General features: G+C 32.8%; 2 protein-coding genes and 2 pseudogenes across 4 annotated transcripts; all 4 read right to left on the bottom strand.

Annotated features, from left to right (window-relative positions):
* Window positions 1-457: 457 nt before the first annotated feature.
* On the bottom strand, window positions 458-1,301 carry LOC125419516 (D-amino-acid transaminase, chloroplastic-like; annotated as a pseudogene).
* Window positions 1,302-1,518: 217 nt separating this feature from the next.
* LOC107432468 (D-amino-acid transaminase, chloroplastic-like) lies at window positions 1,519-5,126 on the bottom strand (annotated as a pseudogene).
* A 338-nt stretch (window positions 5,127-5,464) lies between these two features.
* LOC107432513 (D-amino-acid transaminase, chloroplastic) lies at window positions 5,465-7,976 on the bottom strand. Its single transcript, XM_016043663.4, has 5 exons — window positions 7,648-7,976; window positions 7,488-7,549; window positions 6,696-6,871; window positions 5,892-6,565; window positions 5,465-5,792 (listed from the first exon to the last, which is right to left on the bottom strand). Exons 2-5 carry the CDS (start codon window positions 7,542-7,544, stop codon window positions 5,692-5,694), a joined length of 1,008 nt encoding a protein of 335 aa, XP_015899149.3. The 5' UTR covers window positions 7,545-7,549; window positions 7,648-7,976; the 3' UTR covers window positions 5,465-5,691.
* A 2,168-nt stretch (window positions 7,977-10,144) lies between these two features.
* Window positions 10,145-18,912, bottom strand: LOC107432580 (probable aminotransferase TAT2). Of its 3 annotated transcripts, none has more exons than XM_016043757.4 (8): window positions 18,753-18,912; window positions 14,891-15,317; window positions 13,266-13,605; window positions 12,926-13,144; window positions 12,481-12,540; window positions 11,660-11,815; window positions 11,473-11,566; window positions 10,145-10,456 (listed from the first exon to the last, which is right to left on the bottom strand). In XM_016043757.4, exons 2-8 carry the CDS (start codon window positions 15,145-15,147, stop codon window positions 10,392-10,394), a joined length of 1,191 nt encoding a protein of 396 aa, XP_015899243.3. In that variant the 5' UTR covers window positions 15,148-15,317; window positions 18,753-18,912; the 3' UTR covers window positions 10,145-10,391. The 3 variants fall into 3 exon arrangements, with proteins under 3 accessions (XP_015899243.3, XP_015899240.3, XP_015899242.3); XM_016043754.4 differs by having other exon boundaries at window positions 10,145-10,440; XM_016043756.4 differs by lacking the exon at window positions 18,753-18,912 and adding an exon at window positions 18,479-18,561 and having other exon boundaries at window positions 10,145-10,440.
* Between the last annotated feature and the right edge of the window lie 140 nt (window positions 18,913-19,052).

Below are 19,052 nucleotides of genomic sequence, written 5' to 3'. Positions count from 1 at the left end.
TTCTTCCTGAAAATTCTAACAAAGAAAATGATAATACATACACAACTTGGAAACAAAATGAATTAGATTGCCAAGGCAAATAAGATCTGAGGCTAACAAACAAATCAGTTGATCATGGTGAACTTCAGTGAACAACATAGACCACAGTTCAGCGGATGAAGTAGTTAACACTTGATAAATTAATTTTGTTATGAGAAACCAAGAAGAAAACCATTCCTTCAGGCATCTTAATTTGAAAGCCTATGTCTCATTCTTGGTAAGAACGGGAATCCTTTATGTTTCAGGACCTGCCACTATATCTTCCTAGATCAAATCTGCATGTGACATTGTCAATTTTCCAATCCTTTCTACAAAAACAAATATAAATCCGCAACAACATTACTCATTAAATTTGGTTCATTACTCATATTATATTGGTTCGTGAAGAAGAGAAGGTAGAGAATTTCAATCAAAGTCCTTATTCATTTACCAGGTGTTTTAAGGTACAGTTACCATCTTCAATGGGTTGCTCATCCCACATGGTGATTGGCATCAGAGAAAGAGCGCTTGCTAGGAACATCATTTCAGCTGCACCTTCGGCTTCTTTCGCAGGAAGGTTTGTAATTCTAATGCCTTTCAGAACCCCTTGCTCAACCGGCTTTAGGTGCTACTTCAAGAAGCCTTGTCGCTGTGCAGCCAGTGAGGGTCATATCAAACGGGGTTCTTTATTATGTGTTATAAATGCAACATTTGATATTGGACCTTCTGCAACATAACATTCCTTGTCAACCCAAATTGAAGCAAATGCTTCTTTCTCTTCAGCAACCATTTTCAGGAGGATGTTCTAGGAGGTAGTTTACATTTTTCATTGTTGCACACATTGGTGACTTCATTGGTATGGTGGATGTAACGACTTTAACTCCTTTTTTTGGGACTGGAAAATGTCGCCAATGCAGATGTTGGGCAGTCTGCAGCTGAAAGCTAGAAGTTTCCAGGACATGAACTCAACCAAAATCTTAGTGCTTCTTTCTTACAATGTGATACTGCTGTCTGTTGCAATACTTCGTAGAGTTGACAGAAGGAAGGGAGATGAGGATCTTTGCTTTTGACGCTGCCACGAGGAAGTGATCTGGATTATAGAGGTAACTGCCAGGATCACATATTGAACAAACAGTTATAAAATCTAAGGAACATATGATTTCATGAAAAAGAAACTTTGTTTTGCTTGAAGAAAGCCATATGTAGATAAGTTGAAAGTTAAGAACACAAAGAAAATTAGAAGAAGAAGAAGAAGAGAAAGAGATAAAAGAAACGCAGATATTTTACGTGGTTCAATTGTCGACAATCTACATGAACAGGCAAATAAGGAATAAAACATTCATTGATAGCAGAAGAATTACAAGCATGCATGGGAAAGTTCAGAAACAATGTTATGTGTGTCAACTCTCAATGGAGAACTGAGCTTCTCTTTTCTTTGGCTCCAAAAAAATATCAGCTCATTCTTTCTCTTCTTACTCTCGCACATGTCCATATCAGCTCTTGTTTTTTTTTTTTTTTTTTTTTTTTTTTTTTTTTAAATCTTTGTCAACTAGTATATACACATTAAGCATATGTTGTAATGAAGTGACACTGGTTCTTAACTCCAGTGACACCCAAAAATGTGGTACCATATGAGAAAATGGGAAGTGGCTGCTCCGTATTTATTTGTTAGGTTGAGCTTATGTAGATTTAAACTATGTATAAAAGACTGATCATTAGGTATGATATTAGGATTAGTTCTGCTTCACCAGCATCATTGTAAATCTGTTTATGCAGAGCAGTTCATTGATATTCCATTTAAAGCAATTGATACAGTTCAAAATTTAAGTGCATAGATTTATTTATTTATTTTTTGCTACATTCATAAACATAGAAAGCCAAAAAGAAGCCTACAAGGCCTTTGCTTGACTTCTGCTTCAGAAAGAGCACCAAGAAGAATACTGAGCAACAAGGCAGCTCTGGAATCTTCCTTTCAACACCGTATGTTTATATTTTGTGGGGAACAGCTATTCTATGTGTTCCTGGACCAGCCACCATATCATTCCAAAGAAAATTCAAGAGTGCCATTGTTAATTCTCCCACTTTTCCTATCACCACTTCACCAGAATCATTGTAAATCTGTTTATGCAGAGCAGTTCATTGATATTCCATTCAAAGCAATTGATACGGTTCAAAATTTAAGTGCATAGATTTTTATTTATTTATTTATTTATTTTTTGGCTACATTCATAAACATAGAAAGCCAAAAAGAAGCCTATAAGGCCTTTGCTTGACTTTTGCTGCAGAAAGAGCGCCAAGAAGAATACTGAGCAACAAGGCAGCTCTGGAATCTTCATTTCAACACCTTATGTTTATATTTTGTGGGGAACAGCTATTCTATGTGTTCCTGGACCAGCTACCATATCATTCCAAAGAAAATCCAAGAGTACCATTGTTAATTCTCCCACTTTTCCTATCACCAAAAAACAAATATACCAATCCAGTAAAACATTATTCATTTATTCTAGTTAAACTCAACTTGGAATATAGAGTATATAGAGTATACTCTTTATATACTCTAAAATTTGGCATATAAAGTATGAAGTGCAAAACAAAAAGGACAAGGACCATGCTGTTCTTCCAAAATCATGTTCTTTTCTTTCAAAACAGAAAGGTGAGAATCCAGAGCTTTAGAAAAACGCCTCAATTCAATTGCTAAATATTAGATTTAGAGCATCTCCAGTTGTCACAATCTCCAATGGGTTTCTCGTGCGACACGATGATTGGCAACAAAGGCAGAGAGCTTCCAACATGCATCATCTCAGCTGCACCTTTGGCTTCTTCCACATTGAGGTATCCAATTCTCATGCCTTTCAGAACCCCTTGCTTAACCAACTTAGGTGCAAGTTCAATAAGCCTTTTTGCAGTGCAGCTGGTGAGGATTATATCGAAACAAGGAATGACTGGGTCTTTATCATGTGTTATAGATGCGACAGTTGAACTTGGACCTTCTGCTATATAACCTCCCTTGTCGATCCAAATAGAAAGAGTGTGCTCGTGTAAGTACATTCAGGATATATTTTACACTCCTTATTGTCGCAAATAGTGGTGATTTCATTTTTATGGTGGATGTAACGACTTCGACACTGGTTTTGGACAGGGAAATGTCTTTATCAACGACTGATGCAAAGAATACAAATGTTGGGCACTCTGCAGGTGAGAGCTGGAGGTTTCCAGGACCTGAACTTAACCAACATCTTATCATTCCTTTCTTACATTTTGATACTGCTGTCAACTGCATATAATACTTTGTAGAGTTGATCAAGGGAAGGGAGGTAAGATCTTTGCTTTTGAAGCTGATTATAGGAGTCGATCCAGATGGGCTTCCAGATCATAGAGGTTACTAGCAGAATCATATTGAACAAACAGTTACAACACCCGAAGGACTGAATAATCTTATGAAGTCTTAATTTGCTTGAAGAAAGCCAGATATTTATTGATAATTTTGAAAGATTAGAGCACTATATAAGGCGTTACCTGTTGAACACAATCTATTTATCAAACACGTCGTGCCCTCAGTGGACCATGTGATCATCTATTGGAATCACCATCATTGCTGGATCAAGAACAATTCCACCAAAAATGTTGGAGTACATTGCTTTATACTGTTGCTTTTTCACTGAGCTCAACTGTTCATGCAGCTATTCAAGCGAGTGATTAAAAGATATTAATGGAAGAACGTTGAACAACAGGAAAAAACGAGATGGTTATAGTAATGACTAGTGCAAATTTGGCGCTAAAGGTGTAAGCAATTATATTTTAGTAATAAGACTAATAAATCTTCTGGTGAAGTCATGAAGGTTAATGCTAATTTTATGCAACCAACAGACAAAAGATCTCCCCCAGCTGGAAATCACCCAGTGATGAAATGTAATGTTTAATATGGGAAACTCTTCCAGGCATGCAAGTCTCTTGCATAGGGCCATTAGACAGAAAATTTATGCCAACAGAACATTCTTTTCATCCCCACTTTCCTCTCCCTTCACTCTGCTTTTTCTGTTCTTTTTCCCACATTCCTGTGCTATATCATATATGTTCCTTTTTTAGCATTTCTGACAGCGTGCTACAAGACATTTGTCTGTTGAACAACTATTTGTATGGCTGAATTCTCTAGAATACCGGTGCAATGTTTGAAATCCTAAATGCTTGTTTTAGAAATTCTGAGTGCTAAAAAAGAGCTCTCACTAAATCTATACCTTCCGGATTTGAAATGTTGTAGTAAATTAAGAAGGTCCAAAATCATCCCACAAGAATCCCAAATAAAGAAATGGTAATTTTGAGTTTCTCACCCCATGTGATGATGTAAATATATGAGCTTTAAAATCACTGCATTTCCAACCTCCATTGCATCTTCAAAGTAACAAAAGATTAGGGAACCAGTTAACTTCTCAGAAATCATCACAATTGTAAATGCAACTTTCCAGACAAAAAAGCACAATGAAAAAGGTACTTATTTTTAATTTGAAGAAGATCTGCAGCTTCCCATAGATGGAAGTGTTGAAAATAAAACTAAGACATTACCAATAAAACAAATGCAGGTACAAAAGAAAGGAAGTAGCTGGTGAAATTACATACAATTTTCCTTTACTGCCATACATTATTAAACTTACGAATTACAAGAAACATGTCCTGATCACAATGTTTTTCCAATTAGTAGGAGTTTGTCTAGTAGGGTTCTGGATATTAGTGCTACAATCATTTCTGTCCTTCCTTCGTTTTCCTTATCAGTGTGGAGATATTAAACCTAGGAATGTTAAATTTGTATCACAGAGTAGATAATCCTTTCCTTACAACAATTATGAGAAGCTATTTCATTTCTCACTTGGATTTGCTATAATTTTCCATCCACAATAAAGATGAAACAAGAGTTTAGTGAATTGAGAGTTATAACAAGAACTAAATTTGCTTTAGATTTGAGGGTTTTTTTTTTTTTTTTTTTTTTTTTTAAAGCTTTACTACCCCCTACAATTTAAACTGTCAGGTTTAAAGAAGCATGGCTTATGATTGTCCTCTTCTTACTTGTCGCTGTCTTGTATCAGAGCCCTTATCCAGTTATCAGCAATTGACATGCATATTTTGGTCTGATAGTGATATGTCAACTGGTGTAGAAGAAAAAGGGTGGCACATTGTGGTCCTTTATTGCCCAATTGCAGGTGTTTTGTTGGTTACTGGTCCAGAAATACCTAGTTTTTTTGAATATCAAATTTTCTCCAACATTTTAAATAAATCAGGTTTAGTTAGAGGATCAATGCAACAAAGTTCTGACACTGACCGCAGTTCGTAACTAAGAAAACAGACTTTCATAAGCTTTTCTTTTTCCTTGTCAAAGCATACTGATGAGCTTATCTCCTACAAGTTTCAGCTTCTAAGAATCTAGGATTCTTTCAAGTGTTGTGTGTAAATTCAATGAATCAAAGTAGTTCACTGATTCTCCATTCAAGATAATACAGCTCACAATTTAAACGCATTAATTTTTTTTATTTTTTTTTCACTTATTGATAAACATAGAGAGCAAATACGAAGCATACAAGGCCTTTGCTTCAAATCAAGCACAAAGAAGAATAACGCACAATAAGGCAGCTAAATCAAGAAGAAAGTTCCTTCAGACATGTTTATTTTGAACAACTTTATGTCTCATCCCTGGTAGGGAACTGGAGTTCTGATTGTTTCCGGGCCTGCCACCATATCATCCCAAAGCAAATCTGAGAGTGCCATTGTCAATTCTCCCACCTTTCCTGTTACCCAAGAAAAAAAAAAAAAAATTATAATAACCAACACCATTAGATAATTTCACCAGTGAGATAGGCATATTAGTTATGAAGCATAGTAGTTACCATCTCCAATGGGTTTCCCATCCCACTTGATGATTGGAAGCAGAGGCAGAGTGCTTCCTACATACATCATTTCTGCAGAACCTTTGGCTTCTTCGACAGTAAGGTTTGCAAGTCTCACGCCTTTCAAAGACCCTTCCTCGACCAACTTCGGTGCCAGTTGAAGAAGCCTCTTTGCAGTGCACCCGCTTAGGATAATTTCAAAGTAGGGAAGAACAAGCTCTTTATCATGTGTTATGAAAGCAACATTCACATTTGGACCTTCTGCAACATAACCTGCATCATCAACCCATATAGAAGCAAATGCTCCCTTCTCTTCAGCTTCCATTATTGAAAGTACATTTGGGAGGTAGTTTACATTCTTCATTGTTGCAAAAAGTGGTGATTTCATGGGTATTGTTGATGTAATAACTTCAACACCGTGTTTGCGCTGGTGAACATCTTCATCAATGACTACTGCATAGAATGCAGATGTTGGACAATTTGCTGGTGAGAGCAGGAAATTCCCAGGACCTGAAGTCAACCAATATCTTAAAGTTCCTGTCTTAAGCTGTGATGCTGCTGCCAGCTGTAAAAGAATGCTTCTAAGAGTTGATCGCGAGAATGGAGATGAGATCTTTGCTTTTGATGCAGACGAAAGGAAGCGATCCAGATGGGCATCCAGTTCATAGAGGTATCTGCCAGGATTATATTGAACCACAGTCATATAGTAGACACACACACACACACACACACACACACATATGTATGAGATTGATATAAAAATGTGAAAGATGTTTGAAGGAAGGAGAGTACAGAAGGACTCACCCGTTTAACAAAACTGCTGTATCGAACACGCCATGACCGCGATGAACCATGTGATCATCTATGGGAATCACCATCAAAGCGGGGTCGAGAATAATTCCACCAAAAAAGCTGGAATACATTGCTGGGTATGGTTTCCTTTCCACTGATCTCCACTTCTCATTCAGCTTTTCTAGCAGCTGAATAATACAATATTACTTGAAGAGCAACAAATCCCAGCTTGCATGCATAGCGATAAGCATATCACTAACATGGCATATATATTCTTTGATCCTTGCAGGAACTTTTGGTTATGTCATGATAATGGTTAATATTTCAAAGCACCAGAAAATACAAAATTCGAGTCCTAATTAACCAGAAATCATCTTGTAATGGTAATTGGGATATTCGGAAACTTGCCTCTACACAAACATATATATATCTCTCCTAAAGCCAGGTATGGGTTACCAACTTTACCACTAGGTGAATTGACAATTAACTTTTTACTTTATCATCCTGTAACTTTGTTGTTAATATATATGTTAGATATTTGACAAGAAATATTAGTTTGGTCACACTGAAATTGCTAAAAAAATTTATAAAAAAAAAAATTTCTTAATTTTCCATCTGGAGCTGCCTTGGCAAGCTACCATCCGGTTCTTATCATATCCATCTCTATGATTTTTCTTATCTCTGTCCAAAAGCTCCCACCGTAAACTCAGATTCCAGAAAATTTTTTGTTGCTTGTCATGGAAATTAAAGTTGCAAAATCAAAATCCAAGTAATTTATTGAAGAAAGTTCTTGAGTTTCCTCACCTCAGATGATGATGTAAATATATGAACTTTGAAATCATTGCTGGCTTCAACCTCCATTGAATCTTCAAAAAGCAAAAGGAAACCAAAAAAGATTAGGTTCAATTAGAAAATCACAATCATAAAACCCTCCACACACATTAATGGAAAGGTAATTAGTTACCTGATTTCTGATCAGAAAGTTTGCAGCTTTCCAATTTGGAGAAGATTTAGTTAGCAACAAAGTTATGCAAATTGTAAATGAAAATATTCAGGAAGAGAGGAAAGATATATATATATATATATATATAACTTTCTATATATTAAAAACAGTAAAATGATTTGGATTCGACTTTTTTTGTCTCAACTATTGGCAGAAATTTGCCTTCAAGTAGTTTGGAGAGTAGCGTTTGGCCAGTGATGGTTTGTTCTTTCTGCTTTGCAGATGGAATCTGCTACAAACAATTACGACAATTTCCTTAAAAACAATTAATGTTTTTCATATTGAAAAAGAATAAGTTGTTGTTTGAAAAAAAAAATGGTGGGATAATTTTTAATAAGGATAAAAATAAAATGTAGTTTTAATAATATATATATATATATATATTTATAGATGTGTATATTTGGCCAAACCAGGCTTGGAGTTTAGCGAAATGAGAAACATGGCTTTATTCTTTTGTGTTTACATTTCCATTGTTTTAATCTGTTGTGTGTAGGAATGTTGCTGAGTGTTCGTTGGCACTTGACACTAAAATTTATAATTTAATAATAAAACAATAATATCAACAATGATTACTTGAAAAAGATTTTGCTTTGTTTTTAATTTCTTGGTTAGAGATGAGAAATAGGATAAATCCAATCACCATCAACGCATTAAACAAATTATTAATTTCAATAACCAAAACTTTGTTTTGAAAAAATTTGGGTCCAATTTTCCGAGGGATTATCAAACATATTTGGGAGCATTTCCTATTCCTAACGTTTTGATTAAAAATAATACTTCACAAAATAGAAGTTAGTATCTTCAAAAAACAGGAGACCAAAAAAACTCATATTTTGACAGCAATAATCCAACGGATGTGCAAATTGTTTATCAACTTGCTTCTGAAGTGAATATGGCAAAAAATGGTGGCACATTTTTGTTGATTTATATTTAATTCCACTCATCACTTATATTTTTCTCTAGTTTTCTCAGTCCTTGTTACCATTTTAAGAGTTAATTTACAGAATGCGGTAATGATTATTATTAATTAGATTGTCATCTTTGACATATTTGTTAGTGGCCACCATTTTTTAGAGTTTTTAGTCTGTTTCACTTTTTCTTTACTGCTTCGTATACTTCATCATCATGAGAAATCATTTGGAAAAATGGGGCAAGACTTGGAAAGCGGCCTACAATGAAATTGTTTTCATGTTTTATATTTTCATTGCCAAAAAGATTAATTGGTTGAAAGAAAAAAGTATCAAAATTTTAAATTTGCAAGGAAATATTGAATGGCATTCGCTAAGAGTTGAATGTAATATGGATAGATTTGTAATATATTGTATTAAATTGTATTTTTGTTGTATTCTATTAAGTTTTTATGTTGAAATAAAAAACTCAAATACGTTCATTAAGAAATAATATAATCTATTTTCGAATTCATTAACTCATTAAAAATTTATATAGATTTAAAGAAAAATAAAAGGAGGAAGCTTTCAAATTACAATATGATTTTTTTATCTTGCAAATAAATCGGTTTGTTTATATTTTAAAAAAATAAATTGAAAAACAAACTAAATATTTTTAAAATTATAACACTTGTTTACATAATTATAAAAATATTCTTTTTAATGGATTTAAAGATTTATCTTATGTTATCATACTTTCTTCTATTAAAACCTTTTAAATTTATTATTTAATTTTTAGTGGATTTCAATCCTATAAACATAATACGATATACAATATCTTCAATACAAATGTGCTAATTATAGGTCTCATAGAAAGCCATCAAGATGGTCACAACCTAAGAATTTTTATATATGCATACAACACATATTTATCCTAAGAAACATTGATGATATGGATAATACCAATGGAATCCATATGCTTTTATAGTAATTTAATTGGTTACCTTTATAAGTTCACTTTTCCATATTAGTTTTTAATTTCAAAAAATCAACCAAAAAAATAAAAAAAAATCAAATGATTGGTATATGAAACCAAATGGGCCATCAAGGATAAATAGAATTGAAATCGTTGGATGACTTTCAAATGAAATCTTTGGGTGACTTGGGCATTCATGTCTTTAGGATAAACTAAGAGATATCTCCGAGGAGCTCAATTCTTTTTGTATACACCTATAGTAATTCTCACATCAGAACCATCTTCATTGAAACTATTAGACTTACTTTATCTGCCCTTAAATATCTTTCAAGATTAAGATTCAAAAATACCTTTGGGATGTATATGTATTTAGACAAGATTCATTTTATCTTCTAGATTTTAATAGTTTACTACATTTTGTATAAATTCCAAATACATTTTTAATTTCAACCTTTAAAACAAGTCAAAAACTAATAGTGAATATTTAGATATAATATCCATCAGTATGTCCTGAGAAGAGATTAATGGTGTGTGTGTTGAGTGGAAGATTAATTTTTAAGCACGTAAATCTAAATTCGATAAGGACCAGAAGATAAATACAGTGAATCTGTAGTTTTCCTGAGGTTTTTCTGAATAGATATTTTCCACATAAAATTACAAACTTATATATATAGATGTTGAAGAAGATTATTTTTATCTTTCATCAAGATTCCAAGACAGTTTTAGACCAGCTGATCAGATTGTTTGTGTATATTTATATATTATCTATAACGGTTTTGGATTTGGCATGCCTTTGATAGAAAGATTGCACCCTTTTCAATGCTTCTTCCAGAGATGATGGATCAACAGCAAAAGTAATGCGAAGCCAATTCTTTAGCCCCACTGCTGTCCCTGCAAAAGAAAATCCCTTCCCATATTTACAATCAATTACAGAGCTTCTTGAAAACCTTCACGGTATTCATAATCAGTGAGATCAAAATAAACTTCAAGTTCACTTGGAATATGAGACTTTTACTAATTTAGTCATATTTGGATTCTTTCTGGTTGATGTATCTAGATCACAAACAGATATTGATCCAAGTGCAGAAAATTAATGAAATTTGGCAAAATATAAATGAATTTTTTTCGTTGACATATAGATTCACATGCCTGCATGTGAAATCAAATTAAACAGAAACTATATGATAAGTAAAGAGTTGAAAAATTCAGCACTCCAGCTCTCTTTGAAGTTAGAATCATCAAATTTTGATAAAGAGGAAACTTTTTAGAAGCCTTTTCTACCAAAAGGAAAAGGACATTAATTGAGTTTTGTATTGAGAAGAATCTAACAACTTTATATTGTGTTGGTAGTGGATCAGGATATCTAGAAACGAGATAAAAGTGCCAAACTCCCATACCTTGAGATTAGCAACATCGATAGTCTGTAAGTGTTTCTGGTGAAAATCTATGATATGCAAGAGTAGAGAGATCTTAAATTTACAAAAAATGTATGGAAATTTTAGAAAAAGATGGTTTTCAAGTTTTCTTGAAGGAGAAGACTCCAAAAGTCGACAAAATAGTTTCTGCAGCAAAGCAAACTACGAAATAACATCATAATTATGGGTTGCCACTAAAAAAAGTAATAATATTTTCTCCAAACTTCTCTGGTCAGGAAATCCCTGACTTTATTAAATCAGGGATTTTTCCATGGCAAGTAATAAAGGTTGCCACATCCCATTTTAGGTTTTTAGATTTTAATTCAAATAACAATTGAATATGCAACCAACTAATAAGCATTTGCTACATAAGCATCCTAGATTTAACAAATCAAGGACTCCCTCATTAAAGACTTACTCATATTTTCTCTACTTAGAAGGACATGTAAGCGAGATTACCAGAAGCATAAAGTGCTGAAATTTATAATTTCAGTTGACTATATTATACCTGGAAGAATGATCACGGATTCCTCTTTGGCCAGCTTGAAACAAAAATCAATGTCATCACTAATATCTTCCAGTAATGAGAGATTAAGCTTCACCTGCATTCATAAAAAGATTCATATGCAAAATTCACATTAACAAAACCATGAATGTCAAAGCACAGAGAAGTGCAAATTTTGCTATTTCCTTACCATTACAGCCATAGATCCCTCCGGCCTGTGTGGACAGGTAATGCAAGGGATCTCTTTTATTATAGCACAACAAAGTTCCGATGTCTGCCTCAGCAAATAATTAGTTTTTTTGAAGAAAACTTCTTCTGTCTGCTCAAGGATTTGAGGAACCGCTGCCTAATATGAATGAGATTAGAAATGAGTAAATGGATTCTTTATCCTAAGTACAAATTTCCGAAATGTGTTTCGGTACAAAATTGAAAATCAGTTTTTTTGAGGAAAAGTTCAGTTTGGTCATGGCTTTCAGGACCTTGCTGTGCTGCCTAATGTACCAAAGATCCAAATGAAAGAGAGGAGAATTGAGTTGATGAACTATTTATGTGCAACAGAGTAAGATTTACATGCAAAATTTGCATTTTTCAGCTTAAAACAGAAGTTTCCACATTTTAAAGGAATTAGAAATACATAAAAGAAATACTAAAAAAAAAAAAAAAAAAAAAAAACTCTATGACATGTGGAAATGAAAGATACAGTTTGTATTTCAAGCTAACTCTATAATAAATACTATCATGTTTACATCTATTACTTTTAAAGGGGTGTCAGTGATGATAGCAATTTCTTATGTCCCTTGGTTTTTCTCCGATTTGGAGGAATTATGAACAAATGTTGAACTTTGTTCCTATCATTTGCAACATATCAATCCTGTAGCAATAGAATATTTGTGTAATTGGTAGCTTTCGAACACAGAAGCTGCAAATTGCAACCTGAATGCAAGTACTTTACCAATTAAGAAAACTGATATGTCTACACTAAATCAGAAGAAAATATATCAAGGTACAAACCTGAATGAAGGTTGCTGGACCCCCCAAAATATCAAAATATTTCTTGAAACGCTCAATTATCTGAGTAGAAGAGAAGTAGAACGATGAGTTAGCATCATATAATTGGATTACATAAGTCTGGAGATATGAAAGCATGATATTACAATGAGGAACATAAATTTTTAGCAAGGTTATTAACAAAGCACATATTTATTCAATAAAGTTTCCACCAGCTATGGCTAGAGGAACTTGGGCATATAAAAACTATTAAAGCTCATGTATATCACCACAAACAATTGTAGATTCAACCTTCTCTGTTGATCATTTAGAATTGCTACGTGATATTTAAAGCAATGCTCAAAAGTCCAAATTAGTAAAGATATGCTACCATGAAAAGCAGTAATTGAATTGAATGCATTAATTGTTAGATTACAGATAAATTAAAGTACATCTTGAGAGAGAGAACCTTGGGTTTTCTGAACATGCCACTTGGATCACTTGTCACAAACCAACCAAGTCGCCAACCCGGCACAATCCATCTCTTTGATAGAGAACCAAGAGTAAGAATAGGAACAATGGATCCAAAAACTCCCATAGGCACAAATGGATTACCCCCAAAAGCAAGATGCCCATAAACTTCATCAGCAATTACAAGAATTCTAAGCTTCTTTGCAGTTTCCGCAATCTGATTGCAATGCACAGACAACAAAATAGAACCATTTGTTTAGATAATGCTTATTAGAGAAAGACAGCCTCTAAAAGTACAGAGTCTTCAGGAACTTTAGGGCATACCCCAGACCACTAACCTTCTCCAAATGCTGATAACTGTAAACGTTTCCACAGGGATTACCAGGGTTTATAATTACCATTGCAACTGTATTTTGATCAGTAAGAGCATCAATGGCATCAAGATCAACCTCCCAGCCTTTCTCAGGGAGGAGATCAAAATGCCGAACTTCAATATGTCTAAAAGCAGCACAAAGTTCATAAATGGGAAAGCCTGGCCTTGGAAGCAAAATGTTTGCACCAGGACGAGCGAGCATTGTCAATGCAACATCAATAGCTTGTGTGCAACCAGATGTGATAAAAACATCATCAGAAGTTAAATTGTATGGAAGATCACGAGACAAATACTCAGCAATTGCTCTGTTGAAAGTGAAGATAGAGTAAAAGTCAATGAAGGTCCAGCTACATTTTATGATTGATAAGATTCGGCATGCCAAGTTATACAGAAAGTAATGTCAGATTATCTTATATTTGGTTACCTTCTAGCAAATACCCTGTTTGTTTAATTGAAGAGACAAATGAATGTAAACCAACTCCATTTAATTTGGTTGACCACATTCATTTTCAAACATAGCTGTCTTGCCTGTTTTGTTATCAAATATCAGATTTTGATTGAGGAGAGTAGCTCAATTAGTCAATTAATTAATCTCTTAAAGAACTACTGCTGAGAAAATCTACCAATTCTAGAGTATAAATTTGTCACAATTCATCAAGGACAGGAATTCGCATTATTCTATCACAGTTTTCCCATTAGTACTGTGGTTTGAGGAATTGGGTTGGACCAAATATCACTTCATTACCAAGAGTATGATGATATATAGTTACTGAAAAGGCTTGCTTGAGCAAGCCTTACAACAACATATGGAAAGTTTCCCAAAGACTTGGACCAAAACAATGAAGAGACCAACAGAACACCAAGCAGAGGTGATGTTGAGACACCGTAAAAACAGCTTCCAGAAATAGAAGTGGTTGTCAAAATACCAAAATATTGTTTTGGAACTGTTAAGCCATTGTTTATGGTTTTGTTTGACGGGATCCATGTTGTTACATCTGCGCTACTTTGAACTTGAAAAACCAAATTACAAGTGTAAGAGATGAGTAGCTAGAGCCAGAAATGAACCAAAAACAAGAAAGACAATGAAATGGGGTTACATATTAGCCACGTAAACTTCAACTCCTAAATCAGAGGGAGAGAGTGGACCATTTAACCAGGAGACACAACTTCGAGATTATTTTTCACATCTGAATATGAAAGTATTAACAACAACAGCAATAAAATAACTACAATATTTACCATTAACAAACCCACAAAACATTGGTAATATTAATTTATAAAAATTAAATTTAAAAAATTAAATTTAATTTAATTTAAAAAAAAAAAAAAAAAAAAAAAGAGAAAGCATAAAAATGTTAAATTGAAAATGGAAACTGAGACTATAAAGTTATTCCAGTTCCATTATTCTTTTTCCCAATTATGTGGCTGAAATTTCAAAATTCAATTCCATTCTCAGGGGGAAAAAAAAAAAAAAAAGAAAAAAAAATCCTAAATTGAAGAGACAACCCAGAAAACCCAATTGGGCAGGAACAGAATTACTAGAGAGAGAAGAGGACTTAATGATATCAGTAAATAATTTTTTTTTTTTACCTCCTTGTTTGAGGAAGACCAACCGTAGGAGCATAACCGTTGAACTTTTCAGATTGAAGAGAATCAACAGCAGCACATTCAGCAACTTTGGGTGTGTGAAAACATGAATAAGCAGTGGGGTCACCAATACCCAGTGAAATCAGCTTTCTCGTATCACTTTCATCGATGGTTTCCATCAACAACCCAAGAATACCTTTAATGGAGATGGTTGTTGAAGCCGCATCTGGAACTCCATGGTTCAAACTTCCATTTTCCATGACTTTTTCTTTTTCTTTTTTTCTCCTTCTGGTTGTGTCTTGGGAACTGGGACTTTCAGCTTTTTAGTAAAAGAAGAGACTCAAAATAAATGGACTGGTGGCGAAATGGTTGCCAGAGACTAATGAACGAAGTACATGCCCGACTGCCACACGTTCAAGTTACGCTGTCTCTGCATGGAAACAAAAACGAGTTTGGCATTATCCGGGATGGGTACACAGTTCAATCCAAGCATCCCACAAATGCCATTTTCCCCAAATTTCAGGTTTTGGTATACTTCTGATGAATAAACTATTTTTGTCTACATTTTACCACTTTTGAAACATCCAATAAACTTGATAGTACCTTATGGTTGTCTGAATTTTCAATTTTTTTTTTTTTTTTAATATGTATTACATACCCCAAAATTATTACATATTATATTAAAAGTAGTTTTAAAGATTAAAATACAATAAAAACTGATGTAAAATAAATAAATAAATAAATAAAAATTTAAGACTTAAAGTGCAACTATAAAGTATGTTTATAGTTGCCAATGCTAATACTCAAAAAAAAAAATATATATATATATACATATATTTGAAAAAATTAATAAATAAGGGAAAGCATATAAGATATATATATATATATATAGCAGCTAATGTTATATCGAAACCAAGTTATGGATTAAAAAGAAAAAGGAATTAAATAAATAAGGGAAAGCATATAATATATATATATATATATAGCAGCTAATGTTATATCGAAACCAAGTTATGGATTAAAAAGAAAAAGGAATTATATGTAGAGATTCCAACTTTGAAGTTATCGACCATGAATAGTGTTGAGCCGTACCCAAATGGACATTTATTAGTTTAATTACTAAATTGATATCCAATAAGTTTCAACTTTTATTAACCCAAAAAAAAAAAAGGAAGTATCAACTTTTTTTTTTTTTTGTTAATAATGTCTTTAACACTTTTAAGTAAAAAGCCAATGGAATGAATTGTAATGAGTTTAATGGTGCCCAATAAAAGAAAATATTATAGAATTCTAACCAACAAAAATAGTGATTTGAGTTCAGATTCCCATATTTTATCATCAAACTGTGTATAATAATCAACCCTAATATTGGGTTACCATTTGATTGGAGAATTTAAATCTCTCAAAAAAAAGTTTTGGTGTTCGTATGTAGGCATGTTCTAATTTTGTTCTAATTGACAAAAACAAAATTTTACAGTTTTTGACAAATCACCAAAGTTATCATGCTAAATAAAGATGTTATATATATATATATATATATATATATATATATATATATATTTCATTTTCAAAGAGTCTGACACGTGAAAACTTAAGTTTGAGCCTAATAATGTTGGCACACAAGTGGATACAAAGAGTTAGAAGTGGTAGCCAATTTGGAAACAACTTATTTACACCACGTCTCATCGATAACCTATTTAACCATCATTTGTATTTTAAAGTATTTCGTTCTTGTTTCTTTCTTGCATTTTCATTAAAAAATAATAATAAGAATAATAATAACTGCAGAAATTCAATGAGAGAAGGCAGATTGAATTCTTGAATGTGGGATTTGTTGTATCTCTATCAACAATTCCTTCTTCTTGCCGGACTCTATTCTTTCCCTCCTACTTTCCAACCCTTTTTTTGGGCTTTTTTATTATTATTATTTTTTATTTTTTTGATAAATTAGGAATGTGGATTTTAACCCTACTTCCAACTTTGAATGTACCCTACCAACGTGAAACGACCGATTTAAATCGAACTCAGCCTTAATTTGGGCATTCCTCTACGCATTGGGCTGGCCTATCTCAGGCCCAATTAGAGTCTTGATTGATTTCTACCTTCTGATAAAAGATAATACCACAAACGGAATCTTGTTTAATGTCTAAATGACAATGACCTGTTTGACTATTGATGATAACATTCACATTCAGGATTTAGTGCGATTTGATACTCAAATTATCTTTTCCAGTTTAGAAAATTAAAGTCTAAATGACCATTATCATAGTCATTTACAACGGGTAAAAAAAAATTATCCATCAAAACAAAACCCTATTTTATGAACTGTTAGAAATAATTTTCAATTTATTATTATTATTATTTTTTTTTTTCAAAACAACTTAAGTGTACGTTGCCAAATAATAAAGAATAAAATTAGATTTTGGTTTTTATTTATATTTTTTAAAAACCTATATAGAATGACACATAGTAATAATAAAAACCCAATATCTGTTTGAAATAGGACACTTGACAATACCATTAGATATCTCTTTGAAATAGGACACCTGACAAAACCACTACTGGTAATCTCATGTCCAGAATTCAAAATATCTTTTGCGCAAATCTTCCTCTCCAATTTCTTAACAAAAGTACAAATTTTAAAAAGAGTAATAAAATATGGACTTTTTAAATCTTTTTTTGAACATTACAAATAACTTATACATTTTTATCTTTATGATTCAAATTTATGTTTTGATAAATATAAATAGAAATACTCAATTCCATCCAAACTATCCACTTAACAAGAAAATTTTATTTATTTATTTATTTATATCATGGCCATTATGAAAAAGAAGATTTGCACCATGAAATTTCTATTTTCTTCTTTCAAGCAAAAAAAAAAAAAAAAATCTATTTTCTTCTAATTAAATAAAAAAGCAAGTAACACGTGGCAGATATCTAATTGAACAAGCCATGATTGGGCTTTTGAGGGGAAGAGGTACATTGATATTGAATGGACGGAGGATACCATTTCAAAAGGTAGTTGTAGAGAACGTCACGCGTCTTCATGAATAATAGTGTTTGCTTGTAGGTAGGGCTTATCATTTTTTGTCAACGTCATCGGACGGTGACAAACTTCAAAAAAATTGCAGGCATACCGTTTGATCATTTACAAAAGTCTGTGCAAGTCCGTTACATACCTGACACTAAACACCCCCTACTCACTATCATCATTACCCCCTCCCTTCTCTAATTTAATTACTTCTTCCACCTTCCATTGCTCACTCCGACTCTTTATTTTATTATCTCTCCACTTTAACATAACAAAATTAATACGTATTATTTTCTCTTTTATGTTGTTTCTTTTTTTGAGAGGAATTTAGCAATCTTTGTTTTTTTTGTTTTTTTTTTTTTTCTATGTATTGTGTTTTAATTTAGGAACAACTAAGGATTCAAGACTAAAATAACAACAAAAAAAGATCAAGAAGGAAACACAAAAACTTTCTAGTGGATATATTATAACTTGGACTTAAAAAAAAAAAAAAAGGCTTACTTTTAAAGAAAAATGGGAAAATTAGAAATTCTTAGTGCATATGAAAAAGAACAAACCTGACAAAAAGAGCTCTCTTTATGGCAAAATGCTCCACCTATAGTCGGCTTGAATTCATTTCTCAAGCTCTATAGGAGTGTGTGGTATACTTATTTTATAGAAGATGTAAGCCGGTGAATATAATATAATTAAGAGTTAAAAAAAAATCCTATTCAATCTTAACGTCGTGTTAAACAATTAAAAAGAAAAAAAAAAGAAAAAAAAAAGCTTAATTTTAAAGAAAAATGGAATAGATATAAAAATTAGCAGTGCATGTATAAAAAAAGAACAAACCTCGCAAAAAGAGCTCTCTTATGGCAGAATGCTCCACCTAGACTGGGCTTGAATACATTTCTCAAGCTCTATAGAAGTTTGTGGTAGTGTTTTATAGAAGATGTAAAACTTTCATTAAAATATATATATATTTTTAAGATAAAGTTCTATGGTCCATATCATGTGCCTTTGTTATATTCACATATAGAGGACTATTTTAGGACGTTTATCCAACAATATTTCATTGAAAAAGACATCCCATGATAAGTTCAAAAGCCTCGTAGGAGCTGACTTCACTTATCTTCTTATTAATCACCGTGA

The sequence above is a fragment of the Ziziphus jujuba genome, chromosome 11, assembly GCF_031755915.1.
Source record: "Ziziphus jujuba cultivar Dongzao chromosome 11, ASM3175591v1".
Classification (NCBI taxonomy): Eukaryota; Viridiplantae; Streptophyta; class Magnoliopsida; order Rosales; family Rhamnaceae; genus Ziziphus; species Ziziphus jujuba.
Note: the sequence above shows the minus strand (reverse complement) of the source record. Positions and strands in the feature narration are given on the sequence as shown.